The following is a 16,432-nucleotide window of genomic DNA, read 5'->3' on the forward strand; positions in this document are numbered from 1 at the left end:
CTAGGAAAAGCAGGAAAATCCTGCAGGAAAATCCTGCAGGAAAATCCTGCAGGAAACATTTGCTGGACTTTTTTTTTTAGATTTGAAGAAGTGGTGAAAGAAGTACTCAGATATTTTAAAAGTAGCAATGCCACAGTGGAGAAATACTATGTTGAAATTAAAAGTCCTACATTTACAATTTTACTTGGGCTAAGTAAAAGTACAGTATAATAAAGTACTAAAGTAAAAATATTCATGCTGCAGAATTGCCAATTTCAGAATAATGCATATAATATTGAATTATAATTATTGATGCATTAATATGGACATCGCCTTGATGTTGCAGTTGATAAAAGTAGAGCTGGTCTTTTCTAGTGAATTTCACCAAGGGATCAATAAAGTTCTTTTTTTACCCATAATAATACATCATCATTTATTTGTTGATTATCTTTTAAATCATTAATCTGTATCTGCAAAGTAACTACTAACTAAGGTTATCAAATAAATGTAGGCCTAGTGAAGTTTATTGGAATTTTAGTGGAGTGTAGAAGTATGAAGTAAAATGGAAATACTCAGTTAAAGTATAAATACCTCAACATTGTACTTAATTACAGTACTTGAAAAGCTATAGTTACATTACACCACTGCAAAACTTAGATTATGGAGGTCTAAAAACTAGATTTTGACACAGGGACCCTTTTCAGGACAGGTCCTTGACTTCAGGAAATAAAGCAGGACCCTGGGACTCACCAGGTAGAGTGTGTACCATCACGGCTGAGTCCTTACTGCAGCGGCTGAGGTTCGAGTCTGGCCCAGGGCCCTTTGCTGCAGGTCTTACCATCTCTTTCCCCTTTCCTTTCTGTCAAGACCTAAATAAAGCATAACATGCCTAAAATAAAGCAGGGCCCATGTTATTAAGGTCTTTGGTGCTCTGAAATGCAGAAGATGCAAAGAAAGCTCTGTTTATTAGATAGCTTGGGACATGATGGGAACAGCCATGCTGTGTATAGCATTCCCACTTGGTGACAGTGGTAATCAAGTCTGGATAAAAATGTAAGCTGCTGTTTTATTCAAAGTTTGAATAAAACCAGACAGGTTGTTTTACAACGTATGTTTTGTTGACTTTTCCAGAGCCAAAAAAATGTCTGTTGGGCTTGTGTTACAGGGCCGCAAGAGCAGTTTGTAATGCAGGACCTGCAGTTGTTGTTATCTTACTTCAGTAGGACTTGGCCTCGGGGGTCTTTGCCTGCTTTGCCCATGTGGTAATACAGTCTTGCTCAAAGATTATTGTATGTCCATTTTGTACATTTTTAATCATCCTCACATAAATCAAATATTGAACTTAACAAATTGGGGGTCCTCATAATCATATGTTGTCTTTGCCTGTCTTGTTGTCCTGTTTTCGACACAAATAAATTATAAACCTGTTATTATATAAAACCATTCAAATTCAAACTAATAAATATGAAATTAAATTTTTCCCTTAAACAATTTAAATGGAGAGTACAATCAAATAAATCCAATCAACACTAACAGTTACAGAGACAAAATAAATATAATGAAAGGACAAAGACAGATTACGTTCTACATGTATCAGGAATACAACTGTAACATTTTATTTTGTATGCCCTTTTTGATTTCAATGTAACTTAAGAGAAGTTATCAAATGTGTAACATCCCACATTTTTTTGTAAGAATTACTTGTCAAAGCGATGATTTGTTTCCACCCAGTTGGGATACGCCGGGCTGAAAAAGTAGCAGTCCTTTCTAAACCAATCATACCGGTGTTCTGACAAGGCGGGCCAATGAGGATAGTGGAACATGTCTCGCGCGGTAGGTAGGTTGCAGCGTACAGAAAGTCACCTCGGCTCGTCGTGTCGGTCAAACAGAAGTTAACGTTACCGAGAAGCTAGCAGTCCCGATAGAATGGTCACAGTGGTGCCGAGGGAAGGTCGACAGTAGGACAGCAGCATCACCTCAGATCGTTTGACCTACCTGCCATTTATGTATTTGACAACATCGTGCAAGTAGACGAAGGCAAACGTTTTCTGTGGCCTTAAAGACTAACGTTAGCTAACAATTTAGCGAGTTAGCTTCAAGTCCCTCTCAGTGTCTTCATTTCCATCCGAACAACATCTACAATCATGGCTGCGCTGAGAGTATCCTATCACAGGATTTTGGACAAGATCGAGCATATGCTGCCCGCCAAACTGAGACCTATTTACAACCACCCGGCAGGTAATACAGAGTTGTATCATCCGGCGTGTGATTCGCAGTCTGGGTCTGTGTTTGTGATGTCTCTCGGTGGTGGGTGACTGGTTGGGCTCTGTGTTTCCAGCTGTGATGTGTGGTAACGTTACAAGTGATGTGGATCAAACAGCAGCTCCTGTCTATTCTTGATAATTCTGTATGAAGGTCATTGATTGTTTTCATATGTCAGTGTTGCCCTGGGAGACCCTAATCTGCTGGGATCCTAAACAGCTCAGTCTGTGAAGAAAAGCTCCGTTCATGACCGGGACAATGTGTATGCTACTAAAGCCAAGAAGTTTATTGTGGTAATATTTAAAAGGAGTTAAAATGTAGATTATTTATTTTTAAGCCACTCATTAACCAGAACAGTTGTGCTGTTATTGTCATCATATCAACTTGTGCAAATAATATACGATCTCTAGAAAAGTAACGTTTTGATAATGGTAGGCCTGCTTTTAATTCTAGTTGGGCTGCAACTACCAATTATAAATCTGCGTATTAGTAATCGTATTACTCTTTCGTTTAATTGTTTAGTCTATGAAATGTAAAACAAATATATCACCATAAGTACTGTGGGGCCTAAGGTGGCGTCTTAAAAATGTCTTGCTTTGTCCAAGCATCCGTCCAAAACTCAAACATATTCCATAAAAAAAAATCTACAGAGAAAAGCAGCAAATTGTCACATATGAGAAGCTTACAGAAAGCACATTTTTTAAATTATTTTTATTTGTTTAACTCACTGTAGGGCTGGGACAATATGCTTTGGTCCCGTTTCCATTCCTTCACGATACATGGGTGCCGATTCAGTTTGTATTGCGATTCTAGAAATATTGTGATTCCATAGTATTGCGAGTTTCTTTTCCCTCTTTAACAAAAACAAAAATGAATAAAAATCTTTTTATAAATTTCTAAAAACAAATTGTTTTCTAAAAAGAATGCACATCACATGTCAGTCAGTCTGACATGTATTTCATTGGTAAAGAAGTACATAACATGTATTTTCTGCTTTCGGTCGGTTTTGCTGGAAACTGATATGATGTACTCGCCGTCGGCGGTACTGTATAAACAGAAAATAATCAGGTGAAACGTTGATAAAAAATATAGATTCTGGGGAAAAGAATTGATTTTAAAAATCGTTGCAAGAAAAACCCCGATACACACGTGAATCAATTTTTTTCCCCCCCACACCTAATAAAGAGTAATCTATTCTAAAAATTGTTTCTGAATATATATTGTTTTGCCTTAATTGACTTATTGTTCAAGCTTTAATCATGATTTATAGCATTTTTAATTTGTCTAAATCTTGTGATACAGTGTTGAACATTATAGTAACTTCTACACTCGGTTAAAAGATACACCTAGCTCAGACTAAAGCAGTAGTCCTGCAATAAATCTTACCTTCATGAAGGTATGATTTGTCAACCCGCTTTTTATAAATAAGGGCAGACTATACTAGAAACACCTCCCAATATAATGCAATACAATTCCACCACACCCCAAACAATGACACCTCTCTAAAAAAAAAAAAACCTGAACAGAAACTGAGCATTATAACCTTTATGAACGAAGGATTAATTGCGTTAGGGCTGCATTGTGTTTAGATAGGAGTACCTAAAAAAACTGAACTGAACTGTTTCTACATGTACACACACACACACACACACACACACACACACACACACACACACATTCAGATCTCCTTGACACGGATACTACCATAGGGTACTGAGATTGAGGAGTCACAGGGGACAGTCTGGTCTTTGCTTTGCTCGGTTACTGGAGCTCTGGTTGTCAAGGACAACTTTCTGACCAGGTAATGAAGGGGCGGAGACTAGCCACCTGCCTCAGCAGTGATTTGCCACGATAGAAGTTCTTGTTTAACCTGCAGCATAGTGCAGGAATGTGAAGAAAGCTCATTCCAGACCAGCAGCTTTTCTGTGCATTCAGTAGCTACCTCAGTTTATGTGAGATATTTTGTGTTATTGCTTTGCAACATTTTGTTGTCCTGAAGCCAACGTTCAGAGATTGAGGACAGTTAAAAGGTATTGCTATAAATAAATAAATAAATAAAAAGTTCCTCCCAGGGGAGATGTTACTTTAACGGGATATGTCACAGAGATAGCCTTTTTAGTGTGTGTCTATACAGGTGGGCCGCCTGTGTCACTTTACCTTGTTGTCTGCCCGCCACATGAACCCATACGTACAACGGACATATTACAGGTGCATCCGAGCTCCTGCCCCTGTCACTCTCGCCAGCTAAGAAATCCCGGTATTCTAGTGCTGTGTCCAGGGTGTGATTAAACAGCAGTTTGGGAAAACATGAGTCAGTCCTTATTTGTTTAGTTCTGTTTTTAGTTGTTTTTATTTTTTTTATTATTTTTAATGTACTAATCTCCCGCTGTTACTGTTATTGCTGTTAGCTTGGTGTTTTGTTTGAAATAAAAAAAGAATATGAAAAAAACAATTAAAACATATTGCCATGTGGTGTTTTATTAACTTGTGTAGGGCTGCATACGTGTCCTGGTATCTGTTCGCGGATATTCGGGCTGGAGTTGCTCGACCGGATGATTAGGTTTCTTCTTTACGCCCATTAGAAAAGCCCAGCAGGCAGATTAGAAACTAGAGCCAGACGGGCCGTTATTATCGGCCGATATTAGGCATTTTCCAAACTATCGGTATCGGCATTTATAATGGCCGATAAATTAATATTTAAAAAAATAAAACAAAAACGGACGAAACACCCTTCAACCATGTATAAGTGTTGCATAGTTTGTCCACCAGAGGGCGCTCTACAACGTCCCTGTTGGCAACTCTGTTTTTCTTTTTTGTTATTGTCTTTTTGTTCAAAGGACTTTAAGATTCATATCTTAAGATTGTATTTTTATACATTTTATTTATCAGAATGTTAATATATTTTGATGTTCCCCTGTTCTGTTGTTAAACAAATCTAAGTAAAAACATTATCTAAGCTAAACATTATCATATTATTTTAGTGAGGGCTCATAAATAACTACAAATAACTAATGTTAGGGAAATCTGTTTATGTTTTGTTACGTGTTTCTGGATATATATTTTTTAAATATATATCGGAATATCGGATTTTTAAAGCACCAAATATTTGTATCGATATCGGCCTTAAAGAAACATCAGGGAGAAAATCTTGAAAAACTTTGAAATTACACCAAATAACATAATTATATATACTGTTGGAACATAACTGCCAAGTTTCATTTTTCCCTTTCTACGTTGTTTTTATTTTAGGTCCAAAAACAGTTTTCTTCTGGGCCCCGATGTTTAAATGGGTGAGTGCATTTCCACAAAGTTTAATTTGTGTAGGTATACCAGTGTTCCCAACCTTTTTTGGCTTGTGACCCCTTCAAAAACAAAGCAAAAGTAAGAAAAAAAATGAGGATTATTTTGTGTTGGCAGAAATGTGTTTAAGGTTGGGAACCATTGTCATAGACATAAAGGACTTAACCTGTCACCATTTTGTAATTATTAGTCTCATCAATTCAAATAGATGAATGTGGTCTCTTCACCTCTACAGGGTCTGGTAGCAGCCGGTTTGGCTGATATGACTCGGCCAGCCGAAAAACTCAGTACCTCCCAGTCTGCAGTGCTGACAGCCACAGGTAAAGTTAAATTGTAGTGTCATCTACGAAAAACCAAAAAATATGTCCTGTACATAAAGCTATAGTGCACATTTATTTACATTCAAGCCATTGCCAAATGAGTTGATATAAAGCTAATTAAGCCTATCGGCTCCACAAAACTCTCTCTGTATTTCTCAGTATGGCTATGTTTACAAATTGGTGCCATCCGACGACAAGCTGAGTGATGCGTTTTACAATTACAAGATAATTACCTCTTCTAAAGAGTCCATCATGTTTTTTTAATCCTCCTTGTCCTCCTTGATTTGACGGGTTAAGCGCTACTAATCACCGAAGTTTTGCGTTAGGTGGATGCGCCGACAGTGTTGTTGTCATTACCGTATTTTCCGGACTATAAGTCGCTCCGGAGTATAAGTCGCATCAGTCCAAAAATACGTTGTGAAGAGGAAAAAAAAAAAACATATATACAGTATAAGTCGCATTTATTTAGAAATTTATTTCACAAAATCCAAGACCAAGAACAGACATTTAATCTAGAAAGGCAAGTTATTCAACTACACAATAGCACACAGAACAACAGGCTAAATAGGTTAACGTATACATTAACAGTTATTCAGCTACACAATAGCATAAAGAACATACCTGGGATGCTGAATAGGCTAAATTAACATAACAAGCCAGCGAGTCCAACAAGCGGCTGTAGACGGTAATGTTTACTCCTTGGTTCATGTAAGTCAGTATGAATTAACATTTTAAAAACATGTTAAATTCTATATATTTTGATATATAAGGACTAGCCAAACTATGAAAAAAAAGTGCGACTTGTAGTCGGGAAAATACGGTACTTAGAATTCCTCATGGGGGCGATAGAAACTACACACTGTAGCTTTAAATAGTGCATCCTTAGTCGAAGGATTTTCAAAAATATGCTGCAGTGAATTGTTTTTTTTTTTTTTATCTCTGCCTTGTTCAGTCTGATCAGTTTATCTGTTCCGAGAGAATATGACCAATCTGTGCTAAAGGTTGTGTGATGCATCTGCTTTTGCAATATGTTTCTTCAAACAAATCTTATCTGTTACGGCCAAAACGCAGACTCTGTTCTCAACAGCTGGTTCACCATTAGTGTGCATAACCTTACGGCTGACCTTCTTCCACCAGGCCTGATCTGGTCCAGATACTCATTGGTCATAATCCCGAAGAACTGGAACCTGTTTTGTGTCAACTTCTTTCTCGGCTGCGCAGGAAGCTCCCAGCTCTACAGGATTTGGAGGTGTGTGTGTGTGTGTGTGTGTGTGTGTGTGTGTGTGTGTGTGTGTGTGTGTGTGTGTGTGTGTGTGTGTGTGTGTGTGTGTGTGTGTGTGTGTGTGTGTGTGTGTGTGTGTGTGTGTGTGTGTGTGTGTGTGGGTGTGTGTGTGGGTGTGTGTGTGGGTGTGTGGGTGTGTGTGTTGTGCTTAATGTACAGTCTAACTGACCTTATTTCTGTTAGAACTACTTTCATGATGCAAGATAAGTACACCGTAGATTTCTGTTCAATATGTATTCCTTATGCATAGCTGATTAGAAGTTGAGCTTATATATCTATCCAGCTCAGTGGAACGCATTGAGCAAAAAGTTCCACTTAACTGTCCGGACATGTTGCGAGACCTTCCATTACATCACTGGTTACTTGGTTGTTTACTCTATTCTTGCGTGGTTTACATTCAGTGTGTTTGACTATGACGGTGAAAGGGTCGTTGAAACTGTTCCTTTGTGTTTATGTCCCATTGGCTGGCTGATCGACCATTTACTACTGAGCTTGATTGATTGTGCTATACAGTATTTGTATTTGCCTAAGAAAAAGTATTATTCATTAAAATGAATGATGCGTAGTAATAATTTAAATATTGCTACAGCTCACGTGTGCTTCTTTATTCACTGTGATCAGGCAGCACATGAAATGGCGGAATAACGTACAAACAAATTCATAATGTAAATTAAATATATAATGTTATTTTTCTTCTCTAATAGACACAACCAGGATTTGAAGGCACAGGCTAAAGAGGCTGCAGAATCCTGAGTGCTTTTCTGTTGCCAACACTTCCTTCAGTGGACTTAAAGGGAGACATCAACCTGCCCCTTCCCATCATCTCTACATCGTCTCCATAACACCCATGCCATAACCATAATTCTACCACATTAAGCCTGTTGGAAATGTGCACTTTTCCTTGAGTTTCAAATTTCCTCAGGGTGTAAAAAAAACAAGAGACAGAGCATTTTTTTGAACTGTTTTAACACGCACACTTAAGAATTGTGGTCATCAACGCACAAGTACAAAAACTTGTACGATTGTACATTCTTTAATCTAAGTTCATGCTTTATGTCTCGTGCACTATTTGGGAAGTTTTTGTTTTTTTCCATCATTATTTTTCAGGTGTAGCAATCAGTACCTCATGCATTAATTTCCCAAAAAAATATAACTCCTGGATATGTGTTGAATGTGGTTTAAAGGAATGTTTTCCCAAATGAAATTAAGAGGGATTTCATCACATTCATTTTTTCCATTTACTTATTTATCAATAGGTTACAGTTATGGCATCTGTACCTCAGTGGATATTAAATCATTATTGATTACCATGTAATGATTCCTTCCATTTTAATGGCTTTAATCTGTGTGAGAGCAAATCTTAATTTATTAATGACTTGATTAAAACATGACCTTGTAGTGAAAACTGTATAGGAAGATGCTATGTTATTTTCTGATTCTTTATCAGAAAAACTTACACCAATGCCACATATTTACCTGTGCAGCTTTTTGATTGTTACAGTCAACTAGTGAACACTGACACGCCAACGGCTCTTTATCAAAATCCTGCTGTTGAATGCCTTTTTGTTCCTAGAAAGGTGTTTTATATTTTTCTGTGTAAGAATAGTACTTTCATTGACATGTTCCCACTATAGTTAACATTTATAACCCCCTGAATATTTTAGCAATAATTGGTGTCATCACATAAATATTTCTTCTGCTGACTGAACAAATGGCACTTGGATGGTTGATAATTATGGCTCTGTAATGCTAATAAATCCTGTTTGAGGACATCACCTGATGGTCATTTTTTAGTTGTTTTTCACTTTTATAGAATACAAATTGGATAGAAAATAATTTACTACAGCCCTAAAAGATAAATTCACCCAGGTGTGTGTTTATTGAATAAAAGAGGCAACTGTTAATGCAAAACACTGATCAGATTTGTGTTTCTGGGTTACAAATAGGTGTGGGCTACACTGTTTCAAGTATAAACCTTTTTGAGCTTCAGTCCTTTTACGTGGGCAGCACTAGTCCAGAGACGGGACAATCTGAAACTTCATCCCCCTCTGCTGCTTACAGTCTGCACTACAGAGCAACGGATCATTTTAACATCCACAATGGAGTTAATTCTCAACACTGTTCTAAGGTAACTTTTTTTTTTTTTTTTTAACAAAAACACACATCCTTCAAAATATTTTTTCATATTAAGCTTGGGTCATTCCACGACAGAATAATAGTAACTTCACCGATTCAAATTTAGAAGTCTGACACCAGGATAGATTACAGCACAGAGGCATCATCTGGACTAAGGTTAGAGGCTCAGATTAAGGTTTGGTGGAGCTATGATAACATATTGACATGTCATAGCAGGAAAAGTACAGTTTAAATTAATACATTTAGTATTTCAGTGTCCCAGGGCTCTGATATTGAGCCTGCTAGCTCCCTAAATAGGATAATTTGTTAGTAACGCGTGCTTTTCCTGTTACAAGTCTAAATGTCTGCTATGAAAAAGGCCTCCTGATGTTCACCATAATGCAACAGTAATAGTCTTAAGTGACTGTCTTGATTGAGACAGCCAAACAAACAATCTTTTTTTTTTAAGATTATTTTTTTGGGCATTTTAGGTCTTTATATAGGACAGCTGTAGACATGAAAGGGGAGAGAAGGGGAATGACATGCAGCAAAAGGGCCGCAGGGCAGAGTTGAACCTGCGGCCGTTACATTGAGGAGTAAACCTCTGTATATGGGTGCCTGCTCTACCAGATGAGCTACCCGGGTGCCAACAGCCAAACAATCTTATCAGAAACCCAATGGTCTGACTTTGAATGTTACTATAAGTCTTGTTTGTAAACTTAGTTAAGTCATTATGCAGCCGTGATCCCTAAATAGTGTAATGAACTCGATCAAAAGGTTGTTCTTTGTCGTGAAAAGCCACTTACACCGCAGGTTGACTGTTATATTTAAGCATTAGGGGTGGGACTCTCTTGGCACCTCACGACTAGGTTCTAAACCGATTGACGCATCTTGATGCAACAATTTTATGTATATTTCCATGCGTGATATTTAAAAATATACATATAAATCTGAGTTTGCTACTCATTGACATTTGTCACACAAGTTTTAATGAAATCCTTTGTCCACTGAGGTTTTTATTTTGAAGTCATTCCATGCTTAAGCCTTAAACATGCTTGTGAAAGTCACCTTCTCTCCCAGTAATCTTACATGTCAGAGGCTCAGTCACGTTTAAAGGTGGAGAATTGGCTTCTTAGAACATGAAACATGAGGTGGTCGGATGTAATGTGATAAAGTAGATGAACAGCCTAAACTTATTAGAAATGAGCATTGAATCGTTCTAGAGAGAATCGATCATTTTTCCCATAAGCATGGCTTTGATATGGTTTTCAATATGATCTTGCTTCAACATTTGTCTTATCAAATTACAAATCACACTTATGATGGTTAATCAAAAGTCCTTTATTCACAACCCTAAACAATACGTCAGGTTTAGCGTTTTCCACCGACGCGGGGTGCGCTGACCTTCATGGTCTTAGCGATCTTGGGTCTCGGTGCTGCCTTTGTAGACGACTGCAAGGAGAAATGCATTAAGTTCAGTACAGTTACAAATCACCATGTTACAATTTGAAACCGACAATGAAGTTGCTTAAGTAATATTTCGTTTTTTCTTTCCAAATGCCACAAATAGTACTCTAATTTTTGACATGTATACTATATAGCATCCCAGGTTTAATATTGGTGAAAGGAAATACCTATAAAAACAAAACTACTGTATGGTTAGAGTTCTTACCTTTGCACTTGGAGCAGCAGGCTTCTTGGCTGCCTGCTTTGCCTTCTTGGCCTCCTTGGCAGCTCTGACAAAAAGAAAAGAAAAAACAATCAGCCAAACTACCCACGATATGGATAAAATCCTGTCATCTTCCTGCTATCATGTAATCTTATAATCTGACAAACACATAGGCCTATCTAAAAAAATAATTAGAAACCATTTATGGATAAAACAACCATACAGCAACGCGTTTTCAGAAACATGCCTTCAGCTAATTGAGAAAAGAAAATACCTGGCAGAAACAAGGTACATCTTTACATTGATGCAAAAGTTTTATAAAAATGAATTATAGCCATAAAGCAGTCCTGATGATGAATTTGCAAATATCTTAATACCCCTAAAAGATATTTAAGGGATATGTACCTTAGTATAAAAAGTTTTATAAATATATTGTCTCACGACAATATACATCAACATATTGTCTAACCCTCACAACAACTTGTCCAGAGATGGTTTTATCAACAGGTTTGAGGCTGGTTATTTTTTTGACACTATTGTAACTAACTGTTAAGCCATTTCCAGCAGAGCTCTCCATTGTGCAATTTAAACCATAACTGTAGTTTAGTACATGTTACGCTATAGCTTGCCAACCACATCCCCCCTTTTTTATTTAAATCATGCAAAAAGTAAACGTACCTTCTTAATTTCATTTATCACCCATTTAACCCCAATATTCATAAGTTTTCAAATTCTGCTAAATTGATTCCACATTGCTGTTTTATGAGTAACCTTTCATAGTGAAAACATGTTGCAAGATTAGACATTTTGCAAGGCCAGCTGTGGCCCTTTACCACCAAGATGTCCAACTCAAATTCCACAATATTAAGTGCATAATGTCTCTCCTGCTAAAACTACAGCCCCTCAATGTTTGAGTTAAAATGGCCCGACTCGAGCAACCAAGAAACCGGTTTTAAAATCAATACATAAAAAAGGTACAGTTTGTGTCCTCACCTGATGGCCTGCTCCCTCTGGGCCTTGCGGACCTCGGGTTTCTGGTTCCTCTTGGCCATGATCTCAGCCAGGGAGGCACCAGTGATGGCCCTCTGGAATTTCACTGCGCGGCGGGTACGCTTCTTTGCCACCTCTTCCTGTTAAAAATGCATTAAGAGACCTACGTTTATTTTTCCACAATATGCTCTACAGAGTACAATTGCACAATATGAGGAAAATATGAGACATGCAACAAACTTGTAATAAAATAAAGATCTCAATTAACGATATTGCTTGCGATAAATAGATATTAAAGTGTACTCAGTTCTGCATTTCTGCTCAACTACAACACACTGCTTGTTGAATTTAAACCAATGAAAGCAAATCATTTCCAACATTTTATTGAATATAAAATGCACCACTAAAAAAAAAGAATGAGTTACATTTTACAGTGCCGTTTTCTGATAGTGTCTTTCGCGATATGTGTGCAGCCTTTAGTGATAGGATTATTGCGGCAGTTGATATCAATGAAGCTAAAAAAATTTAAAAAAAAACACTACATATTATGCAACCATACTACATAGCCAACCGCTGTTCACTCAATGACACAGGATAAAGAGTACCCTACATAATCAGAATCTTACATTGTGTTCATTTTGTTTATATTAAAAAAAAACACCTTGTTCCTCTAGGTATTGAATCAGGTTTAAACCTAAACACAAAACTTTATTGATGAAACTTTAGAAAAAGACAAACTTCAGTTCTTAACTTAACTAAAGTTGTTTTAACTACATTTTCAGGAATCGCCAAATCTAACCACCATTTTCCAAATACAACTTAACTAAATTGGCAAACCTATCCCCGGATGGGTTTCACCTAACCAATATCAAGAGTGTCTCCAACCATCATAAAACAAGTCTGTGTGTGCGTCCTCTGATACACAACACATTATTCGCAAGAAAAAAAAAAGAAAGAAAATGTTGGCTCTTAATGTCACTTTTATTAGCCACTAAGTGCCAAACATACTGCTGATTACCTAGCAAATTATTGATGCGTTAGAATTGTTAGTGTTGATGAATTTCACCCATTCTACTTTAAAATATAGACTGACACTAACATTTTAAAACCAAGTTATGCCATGCAGTAGGGCCGGGCGATATGGAGTAAATCAAATATCACGATATTTTTGACCAAACCCCTCAATGTCGATATTGTAAGGTTGGTGCTTTCACAAAATATCTTCCACATTTAGATTTTAGATAAATAACCACCATAATGTGGATATAATGACTAAGTGGTTAAAGGCAAATAATAGAAGAGCTAGAACAGTCTGGTAAATTCAGAAAAGTACAGTTCACTTCACTGTAATGCAGCCTTTAAAACCAGGAAAAGACTAAAAGTTATCAAGCAACGATATTACAATTCTTCAAAATTTAGGACGATATCTAGTCTCATATCACGAGCTCAATATAATATTGAAATATTGCCCAGCCCTACCATGCAGTATCCCTGAAATGCTGGTATTTTATTAGTGCTAGCTGTAATGGAATTAGTTTGCACATTATACAGTTACAGGTGAGTATTGTAGCATGTAGGAGAGTTTGGAGGCTGGCCAATGGTAAGATGTCAAGGACCAGTACTATGATCTCCAGTTGCTCTATGGCTGCAGGTGTGGAGTGAGCACTGCTGCCCAGCCTGCAAAACACAGTCAGGCAACAGCACATAACACAGACTTACACCGTGCACACCGTTCACCCGCAGCCAAAAAAATGTGTAAACAAGTGGGTCTTTTTAAACTGGTGAATTAATGGATCCATTTATTCTAGGGCTGTAATCTCCCAGTCGACTAGTCGATTTATTGGCCGATACGTTCTGGCTCGACCAAAATTCTGATTGGTCGATTTTTTGCCGTGTTAATTTCTCTTTTTTAATAATTATTTATTTTTATTATTTTTTCCCGTGTTAATTTCATCAGGTGGAAAGCACTAATTGCTAACGGGGGTGTTCTCAGAACACCCCTGTTTCACAGGTAACAGTCTGTCTTCAGAACACCCCCCCTTTTCACTTTTTTGGATCAGCCCAACCCACTGGAGACAGAATGAAGAAAGTACTAGAAGGCCTTGGTCTGGTGGTTTGTTGAATATTTATTTAATCGTGAGCGTTTAATTTATAGTCAGTCCTCCTCTACCATGTCAAAGACATCGGCAGTGTGGCAGCATTTTACAAAAATAGATGGTAGAAAAAAAAGTTGAATGCAAAGTTTGCATATCACAGCTCAACTACAAACATGGCATATCACCTAAAAACGGTAAGCTAACTTGTCTGCGTTAGGTTGCTTCGTCTGTTTTGAGTAGGCTATATGAACATATCAGAATTGGCATATTCTAATGTTTTAGTCTAATAATCGTTTTATAACTGCAGGCGCACCCGCCCGCAACTACGGTAGCATCCCCCAGGGTTAGCCGCGAAGCTGAGCTCCTATGTTCAGCCTCGCTCTGTGCAAGGACATGCACAGAGCTACTGAAATGAGTGTCTGTCAGTTATAACATATGACAAAAACAATTGTCTTATTGTATATTATTGTATAGTATTATGTTGCATATTCCTCAACAGTTCTTGTGCTGATATCACTAGTTGACATAGTACTATTTTCGGAAATCATAGGCTATGATATTGCGCAGGTGCACGTGATGCAACGCTGTCAGAGCTGACAGACTCGAGTGTGTCATTTCAGTGCAAAATAATTAGGATAAAAAAACGATTTAATATACTGCAAATAGCTTACTAGTTTTTTATGTTTATTTATAATTCATTTAGGCGGACAAGGCTACCAAGTACTGCGCAGCTAATTAATCGAACGCTTTTTTCCCCCCGCCAGCTGTACTAATAGGCATGTTAAAATAAACACCCAGGAATCAAATTCATTATCAGCCAAACATATGCAACAGACTGTTGATGAACAAACACTACTTTCAAAAGCAGATATTAAATGATTTTATTGAGACAACACCGAGTTACTATTAATGTAGTCACACATAGACCATGTTACTTACAGACTGGCCCTTCTTGTGCTTGCGTCTGTACAGCACAGTCCAGTTGATCTGTCTTGGGTTCCTCTTGGCCAGGAAGGCGGACTCACACTTGCCATTCAGAAACTGGAACACCTAACAGACAGAAAATCACATCCTCAGATTACTAGTTTACAAATCCCCATATAATAGACACTCACAAGGTTACTCTCATAATGTTCAGACATATGTTTCATCGCCATTTTGCAACATCACTGACAGGTGCAATTTTTTAAACATCAACACAATGTGACACATTGCACTGTGGGATTGTTCGCAGAAAGTAATATACATGCTATTTACAATAATTTGTTATATTGTGGGAATTTGAGGTCCCTGTGTAGTACATAATAAAAATAATTCAGACGTTTAAATAACTAACAAATACAAGCTAAATAAGGTAAACTGTCATGAATGGGGAGAGATTATGCAAACAGCCATAAGAACTGGGAAAAGCAAATATACTAATGGCTTTTCCTGGATGTATTGCATTAAGTGATACACTAATGAAGTGAACCATAAAGACCTGTGCCTTTACCTTTGACACAATTTAGATACCAAGCTAGTTAACGTTACTTATGACAGTGACATTTGTATGTTGTCAACATTGCAAAGCTCTTCGACGGTTGTGGGGGGGGAACAATACCGTAGCGCCGCTAATAAGCGTTGCACTAATTAAAATAATATCTTGTTTAGGTGCTACTTTGTGGCGCTATCAGTTTACAGTAACGTAACATTAGCACTTAGCAAGTTTCATTAGCATTCAATGTAGTCGACAAGGCCCATTTCAGAGACAGTTGCTTATGTTACAAACGTGTATATAAGGGCGACATAGACAACGAATACATAGATTGAATCAGTTAATTGTACTTTCAACGTATCTACAGACAGAGCAACTGGAAACCGGTGTTGGCGGAATGGTTACCTTTCCGTCTATCCTGGCGTATCGGCGGCCATGGCCGGGGTATATTTTGTACCCGCTGAAACTGCACAACTCGACCCTGGAAACGACAAATATATGGCATCACTAATAGAAAAGAGTACACGTTCACTCTTAATGTAGATAACATCGTTAGAATGTTTGTTTAAGCGTTGAGATGGCATTTGATAGTATTCTGTACACTCACTTCATGATGGCTACGAGAGGGCACAAAACCGGAAAGAAAGATGACGGATGCGGAAACGGAATAGGGAGACTGCAAATCGATATTTATGAACTAATAAACAGTATAATTTATTGTCAGTCAGTTGATGTGTTGTTAATACTTTACGCGTAACATACACTTATAAAATATTTTTGCTATTTAAAAAAATAGTTTAATCAAATGAATACTTTGGCCTATCATCACAAGGTTGACGTCACAATCTGAAGGTTTCTAGCTGGTTGCTAGCAAGCAAGCGGCCAAGTTTTCTGGTTTTAAAATACGATAATAAAGAAGTGAATCAAGCAAATTATAAAATATAT

At 37.5% G+C, this 16,432-nt stretch overlaps 2 protein-coding genes and 1 non-coding gene across 3 annotated transcripts; 1 reads left to right on the forward strand and 2 right to left on the reverse strand.

The window, feature by feature from the left end:
- The first annotated feature begins 1,815 nt into the window (after positions 1 to 1,815).
- On the forward strand, positions 1,816 to 8,918 carry mpc2b (mitochondrial pyruvate carrier 2b). The gene is made up of 5 exons (XM_078262133.1): positions 1,816 to 2,217; positions 5,491 to 5,531; positions 5,777 to 5,861; positions 6,999 to 7,110; positions 7,848 to 8,918. The coding sequence occupies exons 1-5, from the start codon at positions 2,124 to 2,126 to the stop codon at positions 7,894 to 7,896; spliced, it is 381 nt and encodes a 126-aa protein (XP_078118259.1). The 5' UTR covers positions 1,816 to 2,123; the 3' UTR covers positions 7,897 to 8,918.
- A 1,657-nt stretch (positions 8,919 to 10,575) lies between these two features.
- Positions 10,576 to 16,188, reverse strand: rpl24 (ribosomal protein L24). The gene is made up of 6 exons (XM_078262132.1): positions 16,095 to 16,188; positions 15,893 to 15,968; positions 14,953 to 15,063; positions 11,921 to 12,057; positions 10,931 to 10,994; positions 10,576 to 10,710 (listed from the first exon to the last, which is right to left on the reverse strand). Exons 1-6 carry the CDS (start codon positions 16,097 to 16,099, stop codon positions 10,630 to 10,632), a joined length of 474 nt encoding a protein of 157 aa, XP_078118258.1. The 5' UTR covers positions 16,100 to 16,188; the 3' UTR covers positions 10,576 to 10,629.
- LOC144526090 (small nucleolar RNA SNORA23) lies at positions 13,487 to 13,655 on the reverse strand. The gene has a single exon (XR_013502736.1). It is a non-coding gene; the product is annotated as a small nucleolar RNA SNORA23 (small nucleolar RNA).
- Positions 16,189 to 16,432: the final 244 nt, after the last annotated feature.

This window comes from Sander vitreus, chromosome 11 (assembly GCF_031162955.1).
Source record: "Sander vitreus isolate 19-12246 chromosome 11, sanVit1, whole genome shotgun sequence".
NCBI lineage: Eukaryota > Metazoa > Chordata > Actinopteri > Perciformes > Percidae > Sander > Sander vitreus.